General features: G+C 36.0%; 3 protein-coding genes across 4 annotated transcripts in view; all 3 read right to left on the reverse strand.

Moving 5' to 3' along the window:
• Window positions 809–4,018, reverse strand: LOC105166044 (tubulin beta chain). Its single transcript, XM_011085257.2, has 3 exons — window positions 3,401–4,018; window positions 1,802–2,071; window positions 809–1,704 (listed from the first exon to the last, which is right to left on the reverse strand). The coding sequence occupies exons 1-3, from the start codon at window positions 3,801–3,803 to the stop codon at window positions 1,028–1,030; spliced, it is 1,350 nt and encodes a 449-aa protein (XP_011083559.1). The 5' UTR covers window positions 3,804–4,018; the 3' UTR covers window positions 809–1,027.
• LOC105166045 (arginine--tRNA ligase, chloroplastic/mitochondrial-like) lies at window positions 5,358–12,276 on the reverse strand. Of its 2 annotated transcripts, none has more exons than XM_011085258.2 (18): window positions 12,015–12,276; window positions 11,226–11,293; window positions 10,888–11,027; window positions 10,633–10,708; window positions 10,379–10,480; window positions 10,078–10,293; window positions 9,824–9,904; window positions 8,693–8,776; window positions 8,400–8,504; window positions 7,894–8,072; window positions 7,497–7,581; window positions 7,204–7,390; window positions 7,000–7,069; window positions 6,704–6,773; window positions 6,343–6,432; window positions 6,135–6,203; window positions 5,918–6,016; window positions 5,358–5,743 (listed from the first exon to the last, which is right to left on the reverse strand). In XM_011085258.2, exons 1-18 carry the CDS (start codon window positions 12,121–12,123, stop codon window positions 5,633–5,635), a joined length of 1,941 nt encoding a protein of 646 aa, XP_011083560.1. In that variant the 5' UTR covers window positions 12,124–12,276; the 3' UTR covers window positions 5,358–5,632. The 2 variants fall into 2 exon arrangements, with proteins under 2 accessions (XP_011083560.1, XP_011083561.1); XM_011085259.2 differs by having other exon boundaries at window positions 11,226–11,297.
• The window catches only part of LOC105166047 (BRCA1-A complex subunit BRE), a 4,465-nt gene continuing 778 nt past the window's right edge, over window positions 13,515–17,201 (reverse strand). Inside the window, exons 4-13 of the mRNA XM_011085260.2 lie at window positions 17,056–17,146; window positions 15,949–15,984; window positions 15,715–15,813; window positions 15,265–15,392; window positions 15,108–15,156; window positions 14,895–14,984; window positions 14,730–14,783; window positions 14,166–14,231; window positions 13,853–13,950; window positions 13,515–13,775 (exon numbers count right to left, since the gene is read on the reverse strand). Coding sequence (XP_011083562.1) covers window positions 13,712–13,775; window positions 13,853–13,950; window positions 14,166–14,231; window positions 14,730–14,783; window positions 14,895–14,984; window positions 15,108–15,156; window positions 15,265–15,392; window positions 15,715–15,813; window positions 15,949–15,984; window positions 17,056–17,146 — 775 coding nt within the window. The 3' untranslated portion in view covers window positions 13,515–13,711. The remainder of the gene's footprint in view (window positions 13,776–13,852; window positions 13,951–14,165; window positions 14,232–14,729; window positions 14,784–14,894; window positions 14,985–15,107; window positions 15,157–15,264; window positions 15,393–15,714; window positions 15,814–15,948; window positions 15,985–17,055; window positions 17,147–17,201) is intronic.

Here is a 17,201-nt window from a genome sequence, read left to right on the forward strand (position 1 = left end):
AATATATTTTAAAATATAAAAAGATATTTATTATATGTAAGTAGAGACGCTTCAAGATGTCTAGTATTAAAATACAATACATATACATACATGTCTTTTAAAAAAAAACTCGTGTTTTAACACTCTAAAAAAAATATCCCGTGTCCGATACGGAAATGACTCGAACATGCATTGGGTATGTTTGGAATACAGTATCCGCCTCTCCAAAATATAAAGGACATTTTCGAAAAAAAAAAATATATATATATATATATATATAAAGGACACAACATTGATTATCGTATTTAACTTGTTTTAGACACGTTCATTATTTTTTTTTAATAATTTTAAAAATTTTTGGGTTGTCATTAAAAAAAATCCAGCTCAATAAAGAAGAAAAAACATTAATTCACTCCTCCCAAACTAAAAGTTTTGAAATGAAATTACTACAATTCGAGAGATGATCATGATGATTTAATTGATTTGAATTATTAAATATTTTTTCATTGCCTACTTTTAAAATAAACTGATTACGTGTATTTTTAAAACCACATTTGATTAAAAATGTAAATGTAAGATACTTATTTTATATTTTATCTTGATGTTTTTCAAATGATATATTTTAATTTTATAAAAAATTAAGAATATATATAATAATGTTAGTTTCATGTTCTGATTTTTTATATTTTTCTACATTTTCCATGTCTCCATATCGGTATCCATACATCATAGGTGTTGAGCCTTGAGCAGGTAGAGACCTACTCCTAGCTCGAAAAATGGATCTTGAATCCGAGTAAACTCATCAATATCTAAATAAAGCAGACACATGTTTAAGACTCCATGAATTGAATTTTAGACCTCAATGCACCAAAGAAATACCAACAATAATACAAATGATGGATAAAATGATACTCACAAATAAAAGCCAGCAAGCTGGGTATTAAGTTCAGGATAAAGAAAATGAAGCATGAAAACATAATACATGATATATGATAGTAGAAAACACGCAAAAAAGCAGTGAAAAACAAGAATCTATTCATAAACTCTTTCAGTTGTCATACTGCTCTTCAACACCCTCTTCATAGTCTTCTTCATCATCTGCAGTCGCATCCTGATATTGCTGGTACTCTGCCACCAGATCGTTCATGTTGCTCTCAGCTTCAGTGAACTCCATTTCATCCATGCCCTCCCCAGTGTACCAGTGCAAGAAGGCCTTTCTTCTGAACATGGCAGTGAACTGCTCGCTCACTCTTCGGAACATTTCCTGAATTGATGTTGAGTTCCCCACGAATGTGGATGCCATCTTCAGCCCCGTTGGTGGAATATCACACACGCTAGACTTCACATTGTTGGGGATCCACTCAACAAAGTATGAAGAGTTCTTGTTCTGCACGTTAAGCATCTGCTCGTCCACCTCCTTTGTGCTCATTTTGCCCCGGAACATGGCAGAGGCTGTCAGGTAGCGTCCATGGCGAGGATCAGCAGCACACATCATGTTCTTTGCGTCCCACATTTGTTGTGTTAGCTCAGGGACAGTGAGAGAGATGTAGTGTTGTGATCCACGAGAGGTAAGTGGAGCGAAGCCCACCATGAAGAAATGAAGACGAGGGAAAGGTATCAGGTTCACAGCCAGCTTCCGGAGATCAGAATTCAGCTGGCCGGGGAATCTCAAACAACAGGTTACACCACTCATGGTTGCAGAAATTAAATGGTTCAAATCACCAACTGCAAACAAAGGATACCAAGAAAGACAAGCATTAGAGTTTACCCTAAAAGCTCCAAGCAAAATTTTTATGTTCTATAATAAATGGTGGGTACTCACAGCTTGGAGTGCTGAGCTTCAAAGTCCTGAAACAGATGTCATAGAGAGCTTCATTGTCGAGGACCATGCATTCATCAGCATTCTCCACCAATTGGTGCACTGAGAGAGTGGCGTTATAGGGTTCAACGACAGTGTCAGAGACCTTTGGCGATGGGAAAACAGAGAAGGTGAGCATCATTCTATCTGGATATTCCTCTCTGATCTTTGAAATCAACAGGGTACCCATGCCAGAACCTGTGCCACCTCCAAGAGAGTGGCATACCTGAAATCCTGGTCAAATGAAAACCACAACATAATGTAATCATTAGCACTTCTAGCAAATGCGTTCACGGGATTTATATGGACGAGGGACGCAACAATTTCCCAATCCCAATTATGTGATAAACAAAGAAAATACACACTGTTTTTGTATTTGATCGTAATGATAGCATGATAGTTGTGTATTAACATCTCATGAAATGTATTGCTGCAATTCCGTAGACCATGACACCAATTAATTTATGAACCTAGAGTCCTACAATCTTAAAGGAAAATTTTGCTTGGTAAGTCAGAATCCACAAAAATATCAGGAATTGAAACTCATACAACTAGTCTCCACTAAATAAATCCACTAATTTTCTCCAAACAGAGACATGATCATGAACAGTATGCGCTTTATTCAAATTATTGTTGGCAAGAGAGATCATGAGTCCATTTCCATAAAAACAATCTGTCAATTATGAAAGCAGAGAACAACAATTAGACATCACCAGAAAAAGAAAAGGACATGACCCCATCAGGTTGGTGCAACAGTTTCACTACCATTAGTACAAGGACCAGACAAGTCCAATAATTGTCAAATTGCCAGAGGAGAAACTGTCGGTGTGATAGAATGACAATGCTAATAATATGAATTGCTTCCAACATGAAAGGGAACACGAACATGCTCCATTATTTAAGAAATTAACATTATTAATATAGTAAATTACAAGGTAGATAAGGGCTTCGATCTCAATGCATAGCATATTCAACTGTGATCTATTCTATTCGAAATTTCTATTGGTGATTACATTCTTAACCAGAGAACTTGCACGATAGAGATTGAGCTATTAACAGATTTATGATTACATTTATAAATTCTACGGTACCAGATGACCTAAATAAGCATTTGAAATCGCAGTTAAGGTTTCAGGTAAAATGACATATTAGATCTCTCTAAATTTAAATCAATCGTACTCCCTAGGAAACATCACGTGAAAATCTCCAGTTCATGATCTATCAGCGTAGTGAAATAAGAACAATAGAACACAGGTTGAGAAAACAAACAAACAGAAAGCATATAAATTCGACCCTTATTATACAAGAAATTAGACGCAAGAGAAAGCATACTAAAGACTTAATTTATGATTAGCAGAAACAAAGAAAAATTTAAAAACAACGACACCGGGATCACGCATATAGAAATAGAAAGTAGATACCATCTACCTACAACATCACATGCATATACACACGTAGGGAAGAATCAAACAGAGAGCACATAGATTCCACGTAGAAATATACTATAAACCAGCAATAAGCAGCATATTGAAACAAAAAGAAGAATATCCGTATCTCACAAACCTTGCAAGCAATCACAATTCTCGGCCTCCTTCCTAACAACATCGAGCACGGAATCAATCAGCTCCGCGCCCTCAGTATAATGTCCTTTCGCCCAGTTATTCCCCGCACCCGACTGCCCGAACACAAAATTATCCGGCCGGAAGATCTGGCCGTAGGGACCGGATCTGATTGAATCCATTGTACCAGGTTCCAGATCCATAAGGACGGCACGCGGCACGTACCTCCCACCAGACGCCTCGTTAAAGTAGACATTGATCCTCTCTAACTGCGTCTCGGAGGACGATCCATCGCCCTTGTACTTCCCGGTGGGGTCAACGCCGTGCTCATCGCAGATCACCTCCCAGAACTTGGAGCCGATTTGGTTCCCGCATTGGCCTCCCTGAATGTGTAGGATTTCTCTCATGTTTGCAGACGTTTACTTCAGGGGATTCTTCTCCACTGCGTGTTTGTGTGGGCGGAGGGGTGGGGGGAGGGAATGTGACTGAGCTTGGGATGATGATTGTGAGATGTGGGTAGTTAATAAGGGAGAGGGAGGAGAGAAATAGGGAGGAATGGAGGGAGGGAGATATTTGAAGAGTACCGTGAATTTCTCTCCAATCTCTGCAGTGAACCAAAAACGTGGCGGGGTCATTAGCATTTTGTGGAGAGAGGCGTTTTTATACGTTGAAGGAGGAATGGTATTGGTTGGAGGTGGAACTGGAGAGAACCGGAGCGACGGTGGGGATTTGGATATTGGCATGTGAGAGGAGGGAATGAGGACAATGAAACCGCTGGATGCGGGACCCAGGAGTTGAGGAGGTCGGATACTCTGTGTGCGCATTTAATTTGGGGTGAGTGGGGATGCAGATGCAGTGGTTGGATTGGGGCTTTTCACCATTTTGAACGCGAGGATTTTAATTATTACCGCAGGGGTGGGACCCACACTCCCTCCCAACTTCTATCAATTCATCACATTCACATCAGCAGTGCCAGTGACTGCCGTCCTGCTTCAGTTGTTTGGAAATTCTTCTTTTCTATTTCTGTGTATAATATATTAATTTATTGACTCTCAATAAGTGTAAGAACAATAATACTCTTTTTTTTATATGTATCTAAATTCAATTATTTACATACTGAACAATGCATTCAATTCTAATTTTAATCGACCCTTAACGAATTTTATATATAACTTAGTGGTCGAAGCTGATTGTATATAATTTAAAATTTTATTATTTTTTTATTAAATCCAATTTTAAAAAAAGCTAATTAAATTATCTATCAATACTATTATAAAAAAAAAATTGTTGTACCAATTTTATTATCCTATATTTCATTTATTTCTTTTAAAAAATTTAATAATTTCATAATTATATTTTTTCCTCCTCATATTTCTCACACCATTATTCTTTTTGTATACATACAAAAACCCCGTGCAATGAAGAAAAAAAAAGATATATGCGAGCAAGAGTTGTTTAAAACAATTCACATTATAAAGGCCTTAAATATATTAAGAAATATAGATTGTTAACAAATTGGATTGTTAGATACCTACACCTCACCTCACCTGCACACACACAACAGTATCTCAAACTCCCAAGTCAAATTGAACGTTAGTTCTCTATATGTATTTTAAAATTATACTCTGCTTTAAGCTTTGATCTCAATCAAAACTAATTAATTACTAAAACTGATTCTCACTTACGAAAATCAACTCAAGAAATTCAAAAATCGAGTAACTGATCTGGGTTCTCCTTGGCTGCCATGTATTCACAGGCCATTCTTCTGGATCTGTATCATCATTTCATTCACCAGAGTTATATCAGTCTTGAATATCTCCAACTCAACAGATGCATAAATCCTGCTTCAACTGTATTTTGCTAAGCCTTCGTACCTACCAGAGACTGACAGCTCTAACACAATCTCTCATACAAGAGTTAATTAGTGACAGCTAAAATTGGTACATTATGAACATCAAAGATGAGCCAAAATGAAATATTTGTAAATATTATAATCTCAACACCTTCCTCCTTGTATAAGACAGCCAAATGGATGCATTTTATGGTGCCTTTCAAGGCCAGATTCCCTTTCCGGCTGAAGCTCTTTTCTAGTTACATGTATGCATCATATAAATAAATCCTCCAGAGTCTACTGGGTTTAATTTACAACGTCAAAGCATGTCAGGTTCCCCTTAAAATGATAAATAACTTTTCGATTGGAAAATCACAAGTTTCAAATCAAAAAATTGGGGAGGGCTTAAATTTTGTAAACAGGAGTAATTCCAAGCAAATGGAAACATTTTCTCATTACAACTGCTGTTGCCTCACACAGCAAGAGTCTACTCGTCTCCTCTGCTGATCCCACGACCTAACAAAATATTTGCAAATTGCAAGATTCAGACAAGTGGAAATTCAACAACAACAATATTAGGAGATATTCCATATGGATGTGCTCTAATTCATGATTCAAAGTTCATGATTCTCACCCTGGATCATGGGCAAAATACTTTTTGTGTAATACTAATTAAAGGCTTCTTCATACCTGACAGTTTGTGTAAAATCTAGTGAAGTCTTCCGATAAATTGTACAAATATTCACACAACACATTTGGCAAAAGATTAGTGCATGCCTCCTCGACAACCTGAGAATATAGAATCATAGTGAGACCAAACGCAAATAAACTAACAGGCCAAGTAGTATTTAGGATCCAGGAACAAGGAGCATATAGTGACGGGAATATCTATAATCAGTTTTATTACCTCTGCAAACTGAAGCAAGTGAAGTCCTAGCGTACGTTCATCGGGATGAACCAAGTCTAACGTCCCAGTCTGTTACCAATATAAGCAAGAACCAGTGAATCATAAAGTACTCTTCAAGTTCATCCAAAGAAATGTTTGCTGAAGGTTAGAGTTAATTAGACAGCATCAAACAGTTGGTATTTTAGAACTAAGAAGAGGGTTAGCCTACTTTTTTCAATTCTTCTATATCCTTCCCGGATTTCCTGATGATTGAGCAGATCCGAGCATGTGCATACAACAAGTATACAGCAGTATTTCCCTGCACATACGGAACAAGGCAAGAATGACATAGAGTTAAACTGAGGCTAAGGTAGCCACAACAAGGTAAGGGTAATTGTATCAAAACCATCTTTCATTAATTTAAAATCCATAACAATACTTCACTAACCATATGAGTGAAGACGACTTATAGTAAAATGTTTAAGAAAGAAGTTCCAGCAAAAACAATACTCTTTTATATTGCTAAACCATAAAATATGACTAGTATCATTTTCTTTGTTTATAAAACTCATAGCAGTTGATGAACACACCTTGTCATTAAGCATCTGGTCAAAACTGAAGGTGTAATTGGTTGTTCTATTATTCTTCAGATCCGCATATCTGTTTTATACAAAAAGAAATAATACTTTCTTCAGACGTCCTGTTAGCAAAAGTTACAGGAAGAGTAGCGACCTTTCCATCAAAACAAACTAACTGGCAGGTGCATATGCCTCTGCTTTTGCAATCTCATGTTGGATCAAGTTTATGTGCAGCTAGCATTCTTTTGTATCTACTTAGGCTGGAAACAAAATTTATCAGGAAAACAGGCATAAAGAAGGATACTCACTTGACAGCCCCATATCCAACTGCTTCAGCAGTTTTCTCAAGCTCCTCTTCAGTCCAGTCCTTAGCCTTGCCTGGCATACATTTGATTCACTTGTGAGGATCAGATTTCAGAGCATAAGTAGCATGATATAATAACACAGTTATATACAGTTCTGGGCCACCTAGGTGACCCAGCAGTTGTCTAGACAAACATAAAGCAACCAACCTCTTTCAATTAGAGCAGCCTTGCATTTACTTTTAGCTTCATCAAGTAAATCAACCAGTTTGACAGTCTCAGTACTGCGAGTACGGAATCGTTTTCCATCTTCCCCAAGAACAAGCCCAAATCCTACATGGCTAGCTTTGGGATATTTAATATCCTCAGCTGGAAGCCAACCAGCCCGTTTGGCAGCCTTGAGAACATTCCAGAAATCTCTTTAGCCTCAAAACTCATATGACTGCTAGAATAAAGACATGATGCGCCATGTATAGGCTGCCATATTCAGATGTCTAACTTACAGTAAAGAACATTTCAAAGTGCTCTCGCTGGCCAACATCAGTCACATATATAATCCACTCAGCCTTTTCCTCATTTAGTCGATACCTATACATTGAACGAGTGTAAGTCTAGTAACAAAAGCACTTTCCACAAGTTTCATGGCAGAAGCAGCATACAAAGTGACTGACAGATCATAATTTGATCAAGCAATAATGGTTATGATGGAAGGCAGCGCTAGTATAAAAATGCAAAGACAGGTGAACAAAAAAGCTTTCAGCAGATGATCTGAAACTATTCTAAACCAGGAAGAGACTTCTCTCAGGAAGTACTATATATACTCAACAGAAAGAATTAGAAAGGATTAGAGAAAACTTCCATGAACCAAAAATGAGTGAACAAAGAAAACTGGAAACTCACCACAATGCAGCAAGATCAGTTGAGGCATAGTTGTACCCACCATCCTTCTTTACAACAATAAGTGGTATATTTTTCCCTTCAATAAAGATAACACGTGCACCTTCACTTTCTTCAATTAATCCCTTTTTACTCAATAACTCTAGAGCCCCAGGAATATATGGATTGTAAAAGCTTTCCCCCTGGTGAAAAGGAACAAAGACTTAAATGAATGCACATTCCCTAGAAGCCCCATAGACATCAACGATTGTTTAGCTTTCTCCTTGGTCAAAGGAAAATGTACTTAAATAAATGAACATTACATATCATCAGAAAAGAAATTAAATAGGAGACAACCACACCTTAAAGACATCAGCAGTTTGGCATAATCACCTAAACTACAATACATTAGTCATCATCTTGATACTTCTATGAATTGCATAATGCAGACATTATACAGATCTTGTTGGATATTTACCAAAAGCTTCAAATAAATCAGCAACAGCATTTAAACAGAGTAAGTCCATTACCCTTTCCTCCAAGTGAACTCCAAGCCGCTGATAAACCTTTTCATATCCTCTTCGGCTAATTTCACAAATATGAGCCCAGGCCTTCCGATACTTCTCCTCCCCAGCCTGTAATACACACATAGATAGAATCATATACAGAAAGTATAGATGAGACACTTATATTATTTATTTGGCTTTAACTGATGAATTAGAAAATGAATTTATAATTACTTCTAGATGATAAACTCAGACAAGAAAGAACAAACACGACAAAGAATCAACCTCAACAATCCTTAAGATAACAAATCATTTACCTGCAGACTGACTACCGCCCGTTGGGCCCTCTCCTTGAAGGCAGGGTCACTGTCAAATCTCTGCTTCGACGCCTTATAGAATGTCTGAGAATGCAGCACTTGAGTAAATAGGACAAAGCTTATAACCATAGTTTCATAATCTTTTTAGTGAAATACAGCATTCATATTTATTTTCATGCATGCATGCATAAGCAACAATAACAAAATCAAAATCCCAAAGAGAAAAAAAAAAGAATGAAATTAATTATTCAAATTATGATAATAATAACAATTTATCACTAAAGTGCAAATTAATCCCTGATAGACAAAATGATATGGAGTTCAGATATATGAAGAGAGGGGGAAAAGCACATCTAAAATTGGAAATGATAGATTAAACCATAAGCATCTAAAATGTTCACATGATCAGCATCTCAACAAAATCACAAACAAGCCATTGCCAACTTCAACTATTGACTCTGGGCTCTAGCTCATTCGATAGTCAATCTAATTAAGAGGTAAATTAGACCACAGGAAATCTGAACAGTGCTTCAAAGATATGCATTCTCTGTCAAGGAGTGCTCAAATGGAAGGAAAATGATGTTCTTCATTGAAACTTCAGCTAACAAGGTGTTGATAATATAAAAGCCAAAACCTAATCATGAACAGTGAATTAGCAAGTCTTCATCAGAAGAGGTAAGAAATGGTGAACAAATGCCAAATGCACTCAAAATCAGAAAACAAACGGTTGGATAATAAAACGTGGAAGTTCTGGATGGAGATCTTACATTAGATGTATTTTGCACCCAAATAAAAATTATAAATCTCTGTTGATTCTAAATGCATGGAGGAGATTACCTATCATATTATTATAAATAAAATCAAATTATATGCTTAATATCTGATTATTGTTTGAGAGATGGGAGAGTCCATTGTTTAAGTTATTACAGTTAAAGATATTCTTTAGTTGCTAGCAAACAATGTTCAATTATATGATATGACGGTTAACAGACATGATCAAGTGGTTAAAATGAGCACAAATCCTTATGTGATATATGTACAAATTATGAGCTCCAAACTCATCTTGAAAAGAAACCCATGTAATTCCAAAATTCTGTAAGGACCAAAGGATATTCAAGATTTTCCTCTCACCTCCAGGTCGCCAATGGCTTGATCACTGGCAACTTCTCCACTTGGAAACTTTTCAAATAGGTACTCGATTAGCATGCCAAACTGAAACCATTCAAAGCATTAGCATCCAAAGAAATATTACCAATTTAAAAGAGCTATGCATCAAAAAAAATAATTGTTCAATCTAAAAGAAGCTATACCAAGCAAATGAATCACTTCTCGACGTTAAAGGGATATAAGTTCCTATAATTGGCAACATGCAGATAATCACATACCTGTGTCCCCCAATCTCCAACATGATTTCTGCGAAGAACCTCCACATTTGAATATTCCAGCATACGGGCTAGGGTATCTCCAATAATGGTTGATCTCAAGTGACCAACATGCATTTCTTTTGCTATGTTCGGTGAGGAGAAGTCAACCACAGCCCTCTTGACAGGAAGCTTAGGAGCCCACGTCTCAATACCATCAACTAGCATCTTCTGAATGCTCTGCACCAATTTGAATAACATTTTTCATACACAATAGTATGAAAAAGTCAGCTGAAAAAAGAGAGAAGTTCTGATAGTAAATTCCCTTGGCTATCCATTGCCGAGACAATACAACATTTACAAAACCAGGTCCAGCAATTGAGCAAGAATCAACCATTTCTGATGCGGGGAGATTTTTCATAATGGCCTATAAAGTTAACAAATTAATTAACCAGTCTCAAAAAGGCATCAACTTAAGATATAAGATTGATACTATGGTATAACACATTATTTTCTTCTTTAGATACAAAACTCACACCATAAAGAGAATTGTAAAATAGCATATATAATCATCCGTACCTGTCCTATTGGTTGGGGACCTTTGAACTGGGTGCTCTTCCCTTTAACTTTTGACCACAAGCCCATGGCATTGTTGCTGTAACAAGAAAGGGTTTCATATCTTGCAATATCACAGTAGCAAAGACTAAAAGATTATCTATTGCAAATGACTATTATGGTTTTAACAAATCAACTAAAACTTTAAAGGAAAACTCGCTTTTCCATTAGACATGTAAGAAAATGAATTTTGCATAACATAAAAAGAACAAGAAATACCATTGATAATCACCGAATTTGGGGTTTTGGCACGGAGCAATTGCAGGATCTACATCCAACTCCTCAGGGACTGTTATTCTCAATGATTCTTCAAATAACTTTGCTAGTTGTTGCTTAAGACTTCCACCTGTCACCTCATCCTGTTTGATGACACATTAAATTTTTAGAACTTATAATAGGTATGTCATATTTGTAGCCTGTTTCAGTTTCCTTGAGTCTAGTAAATGCATATACATGTGCATTAAGCTTACATTCGATAATTATCTTTGAATCTACAAATACAGTGCAAGTTTTTCTTAGAAATGAAGCTTCTCTAATAAATAGTTACATGAACTTACATTTGCCATAGTTATTGGGGACGATGCCTTAGCTCTGCGAAAAGATCTTCGAGAAGTTTTAAGAATACCTGTCTAGTTTCATGAGAACCACAAGAAAATCAACAAAAGCAAGTACAAAGTAACATCTGATCTCAAGAAATTGCCATGATAGGATACAAAAGAAATTAAATATGTCAAAAATTTATAGAAGCCATCAAAAAACAAACTCAATCATGCTCCTGAGTATCTCTATACAAGTACCAGCATTTAGTTTACAACTTTCACCAGCACAAAGTTACCCATGTTTGTGGTAATCATATTAGAGTCTTAAATACCAGATAAATTGTCTCATCAAAAATCAACTTTAACTTCGATATGATAGTAAGCATTTGATTAGCATGCAACTAGTTTTCAGTGCTCTCCGTCTACAACAAACCCAGTTACTGCTTTAGGGGGGGAAAGAAACACCGAATTTGTCCATAAAACTCTCGCCCTCTCATATATCCGCTTCAATCACACTTGAAACGGAGCATCCATTATATAATCTTTACAACAACATCAATTCAATTTAAACTCCGTCATTGATACATACGCACATAATAATAAACCTAATTTCCAGCTCCGCCACTCCTATAGATAGACCGGTCAATCAAAATGTGTTCACATTTCACGAACTTCACAAATCGTAACCTCCCTAAGATTTATAAAAAAAAAAAAAAAAAACAGAAAAATTGAAAACATACGGCGTCATATCAAAGCATGAATACTATATAACACATGCAAGCAATGAAATGAGAGTAAGAGTCTTACAGTTGGTGGAGAAGGAAATGGAGGAGTGAGAGTGGACGAGAGAGAGGCGACTGAATTGGGGAGGAGCGAAAACCCGCGGAAGCAAAATACTAAACTGTGAGCAGTTCATTACAATAGAGTCTTTTGTGTGTTTATATACAGATGCAGTGCATGTATCTCTCTATTTCACCCAGTGAAGGTGAAAGTGCGCTCTTTTCTGTCTAATTGGCTGTGGACTCAGGACTATGGTGGAACTGCGCCGAGCTCGGACGCCTCTTTAGGGTTTTCAAGGGATTAGGATTGTCTGAGTTATTTATCAAAATATTATAAAAAATAATAAATTCAGTAAATTCTAATGAGTGGATAAACTTATTTGTTAAATGAAAGCAAACTTTAGAGATAATAACTCTACCCATTTTGCGATTGAGTTGCAATTTTTTATTATTTGAAAATATTTTGATAAATAACTCTAGGATTGTTTGTTCATATTTTCTTGCGAGTTAAAAACACTTCAACGAGATCCAAAATGTGAAGCCGTAGTGTTTAAAAAATTATTAAATGCATTTTCGTCCAAGGAATTTGAATGTGGATGCAAAATCATTCATAAAATTTAAAGACTCGATCTATATCGTCATGCCCTCAAGAAATGAAAACTATGTTAGGTTAGCATCCATATATTTCCCAATAATTTTCACCTAGTAAAATTATATCGATTTTAAAATAAATTGATTTTATCATTTTAATAGCATTGTTTTTTCATGATAAAAAAGTGATATTATTGTTATAAACATTACTAGGTAACAATAAAATAAAATAATAATTATTATTATATTAATGTCAGGTAAAAATTTAATATGATAATAGTCAACACTAAAAAAACATTAATACATATAAGGATAAATTTGAATTACGTTACTGATATCTTTGAAAAAAATTATAAATATCTTGGATGGCAATAAATCTAAAATGAAATAAAATAGAGAATAATTTATGATAAAAACTCTCGATAGAGATAAACTTATCTAAATTCAAAATTCTATCAAAAAAATGATTGTTTACATGTCAAAATAAAATGCAAAAAGACTATCAGAAATACATGTGGTTTATATGGATGTCTTCAATAATTTTATTGTATATAAATTACTTTTGTCTACTTTAGTACTATGAACATGAATCGTTAGCTATTACACATTATCTTGCAGCTTACTAATTTTTATCAAATGTGAGTCAGAGTTCAAGTCTATGTGACATGAATCCACGGGTGGAAATAGCCATGTCTGCATCGTGTAATTGCATATATAACAATTCATTTGTGCAAAATGTTCACTATATATCTTGTTTATTCTCTTTGCATAAATGATTTAATTCAAAATTTAACATATTTAATCAAGTTTCATATCACAATCTATACCTGTTTTCATATTAAGAGAAAAAAACTAAAAAAGAGTAGGAGTTTCTTTCTCAGGCAGTCTCAGTTATTTTTCTTTCTTCACAATGCTTGTGTTTTCGTTGAAGCAAATAGGCAAAAACATTATGCACATTAACACTATGCCACTCTCATTGTTCATAGAAAGTACAGAAATTAGGCAATTCCAAGCTGTGCCACTTTACATAAAAAAAAAAAAAACATTACAAATAATGCAGCAGGCATATAATACAGCGTCGTCAAAACGCAGACACCGTCCTATGAAATGGCCCTGAGATGCTGAAGCATATGCTCATTGCTGATTCAACTGATTGCAATACTTCTTGAAGTTTAAACACTCTTCTGCCAGAAAGTCGCTGCCACAATAATTCAAAAAGAGTATTAATTAGGAACATTTTATTGTCTATAGGCATTTCCTGAAAACATTACTTACAATATTCGATCAGCCATTTCTGATGGTTCCCATCTTGGACTCCATGGATATTCTGCTAAATTAGGTGACTTGACGGGCATACCATTGGAATTGAAATGCTGCAGATACACAGGCTAATCTCATTAGATAAGGATAAGTCAGAGAAGGGGTAGGCTCACACGGAACATTTCACCTATTGCCAGATTCAACAAATGTTTCTTCCATTTTCATCCAAATTGATAAACAGTAACAGCATCTTCAACCATGCACAATAGATAAGGAAACATTGGTAAGGTTGGACAGTCAGCTGACAAGTGATTGTGAAGATTCTCACCTGGGAACTCTGAAGTGTTAAACCCGGTTGCTGCTTTGGAAATTGAAGAGAGAGAGAGAAATGGACCTGCCAGAACAGAGCATATGAAAATGAGGCTGCCAACAGAATCAGACAACCAACACTGCAGCAAAGCTACCAATCACCACAGGGTAAATGGTTTCCCAAGTAGCAGCAATTGTTACATGACAGTTTATTTGAAAGTAAAGGATAAACTGATAACCCGGCCCACTCCCACAACCACAATGTTTTGTTCATATTTGAAAAAAAATTGCATACAGAAGATACTCTAGTGCCAGCAATGAACTTATTTGAAGCTACCAGTCATTGATTATTAATATCTGGGGCAAAGAATAGGTACCAAAGGGATGGTTAAAGGTTACAAGGTCCAAGAATTATTTCAAAGTGCTCAAATAGATATGTGACTGATAGTTTGGATAATATTTAAATGATCCATAGATGGACAAGGAAGAAAATGAACAGTTCTAGTTGGTCCAGGAAAGTTGTGTGAGGGTAATACGATGCAATAGATTTGCAAATACAGAGACTGAGACGAGTGATTTCTACCAGAAAAGTGAACACCCCAGATGAAGCCAGGAATGTCGCCCTCCTGCAAAAGACCTGGGAATCAAAGAAAGAGACCTGAGAAATTTTTTATTAAATAATTCCAGAATTTAAAAATAAGAATCCAACCATAAGCTGTTCAACTGCTCAAATGTAAAGAAAGCACACCGGATCAGCTTCTATTGGTCTTCCAAATAGCGGTACCAATGCCGTTATAAACTTCCTCCTTGTTTCTACAGACAAGACTGCATCTTTAATCTGTCGAGGAAAAGGGATGTTTACAATATGAAAGATGTTAACAACCTGCTGCAATTAATCATTTCTTTGGACCAATGGTTACGTTTTGAAATAATGCATATGTATAAAAGAGCCAAAGCAAACCTGTGATTCCAGCATCTCCTCCAAAGTGGGAAGATATTCAGCTGTGCACCTGTAGAGAATACAGATCAGATATATTACAAAAGACAAACAGATTTGACCAAGTAGAATGTAGTAAAACAATTAAAGGAATCCCACTCAAAAGCATATGTATTCTTACATCCCATCCAACCAAGGAGGAAGTCTGAAATCTTCAATGGAAAATATAGCTTTCAACTCCGCAGAAGAGACCAATTTTAGCCGCGGAGGTGGAGGTGTAGACTGCTTTTTACCAACTGGAAAAACAACCTACAATTACGAAATGATGTTGATGAGCAAGTAGATGGATGACTTAACAGAGGAAGTGGAAAGGAAAGCCGAGACAGTACAAAAAAATTAAGTTGCCCTATTACAGTGCAAAAACAAATATTCTGCTCCCCAGATTACAACCATAATAATTGACTGCTTATGTGGCTTTTCTTTTTCCAAAAAAACAAGCAAGAAACTACTAGGTTCTGGCAACTTGTCTTGCTGGCCTCGGATTGGTTGAAGTCAAATTTTATTCCATAAGCTGTATCACTTCTTTGAGATTATACCCAAGGCATAAGGACAACATTTTTGCCAAACCAACCTGTAAGTATATCTTCTGTGGATGCCTCCAAGTGGACCCAGCAACCAGTTTATTTAATTCCATATCCAGTAAAGGAACTGCAAATTTAACCTCTTCTGGCTACACTACAATCAAATGGCAAAAAGACCACCCGGAAAGTTAGACATGGTGTAGCAAGTCAACATCTGTAAATGATATAATGACCAGAAAAGGGTTTAATGGTATCGCCCAAATATGTTTATCATCTTCAGTTACCTTGTCAGTGCCTGAAGTCATATACATCTCAATTCCCTGAACAAATATGGAAAAGCTTTAGAACTTGTTAAGAAATAGAGCTGCATCAGGCTTTCATAGGAAAAAATGGGCAACAACACATGCATATAAAGCAAGAAATGCAAAACAAGTTCGTAGATACAAATAATTAGAAATTCATATTGGTTCAATTCACTCCTACTATGCAAGTAGAATCGTTCACCACATAAAATAATCAATAAGTTACTGAAAAAGAACGTACGAGTACTAGACATTATATCCTTGGTCAGACATCCAAATTTCCCCCAAAACACCAAAAAATGATGCATGGCCAGCAAAATTAAGCTATTTACAATATTCTTAGAATCATTCCCCATATATAATTAGTACCTCCAGTTGTACCCACTCATGTGGCTCCTGAAGCCAAAACTCAATGGCATTATTTGATCCATGCAATATAGGGTAAAAGAATAAGACATTTTTGGTCTATGTCAGTAACAACACGAACAGATTTGATGCGGACCAATACTGAGTTCCAACACATAGGACATCACTAAATACAAATCTATTGAGCCAAAAAGAAACACTAAACATATGTGACCAGAGGGAAACAAGACATGACCTTAATCATCTATTGATCTCAGACCAAAATATTCATATGTAAACGCATGATGACATGTATAACATTTTCATTTCAATTAAATGTCAGAGAGAACAGCAAGCTGAAGCAGATAGACTGGACAGGGCCTATTATCTCTTTCTAAGACATGCATGCAGTAACCAACATCAAGTTATTACAAAAAGAAAAAGTACCAAAGAACCAACACAGTTCTTAGTTATTGGACTTCACATGTACATATGAAGCTATATGTTGGTGTTAATAAGTAACCGAATTTCTCGGGTCAAATTTCCTACTGAAAGGACAAATCCAGTGAAACAGCTTTGTATTCTGAGAACATATAATAATTATATGTGCAAGAAAAGAGAGCAAAAGACAAAGACCAAAAAGCACAGACAAACTCGATGCTGCTCGTGTTCTGGAAAGCAAACAGCAAGCATTCATATGCTCATCTCTTTATTGTTTACGTGGAAACTCATCCAAACACTAACCTCTCTTGAAAGCATAGTACTGATTTCAAATTTCAATCTGTCATCATCAACCTCTTCAATGCGCCTCCTCTGGTATGCAATATATGCATCCCTATAATATAAATTAAACAAAGACACCCAAAACCTCAGTGCCAGCGCCCCATAAC

The sequence above is a fragment of the Sesamum indicum genome, linkage group LG7, assembly GCF_000512975.1.
Source record: "Sesamum indicum cultivar Zhongzhi No. 13 linkage group LG7, S_indicum_v1.0, whole genome shotgun sequence".
In the NCBI taxonomy this organism is placed as follows: domain Eukaryota; kingdom Viridiplantae; phylum Streptophyta; class Magnoliopsida; order Lamiales; family Pedaliaceae; genus Sesamum; species Sesamum indicum.

Excerpts from the sequence above, each read along its gene's own strand:
- LOC105166044 (XM_011085257.2), bottom strand. The coding sequence starts at position 3,803 with ATGAGAGAAATCCTACACATTCAGGGAGGCCAATGCGGGAACCAAATC. Across the intron at positions 2,072-3,400 it reads GAATTGTGATTGCTTGCAAG|GATTTCAGGTATGCCACTCT; the intron begins GTTTGTGAGATA and ends TCATTTGACCAG. Across the intron at positions 1,705-1,801 it reads GAAGCTCAGCACTCCAAGCT|TTGGTGATTTGAACCATTTA; the intron begins GTGAGTACCCAC and ends CTTTGTTTGCAG.
- LOC105166045 (XM_011085258.2), bottom strand. The coding sequence starts at position 12,123 with ATGAACTGCTCACAGTTTAGTATTTTGCTTCCGCGGGTTTTCGCTCCT. Across the intron at positions 8,505-8,692 it reads GGGCGGTAGTCAGTCTGCAG|GCTGGGGAGGAGAAGTATCG; the intron begins GTAAATGATTTG and ends TGTGTATTACAG. Across the intron at positions 7,391-7,496 it reads ACTTTGAAATGTTCTTTACT|GCTGCCAAACGGGCTGGTTG; the intron begins GTAAGTTAGACA and ends AATGTTCTCAAG.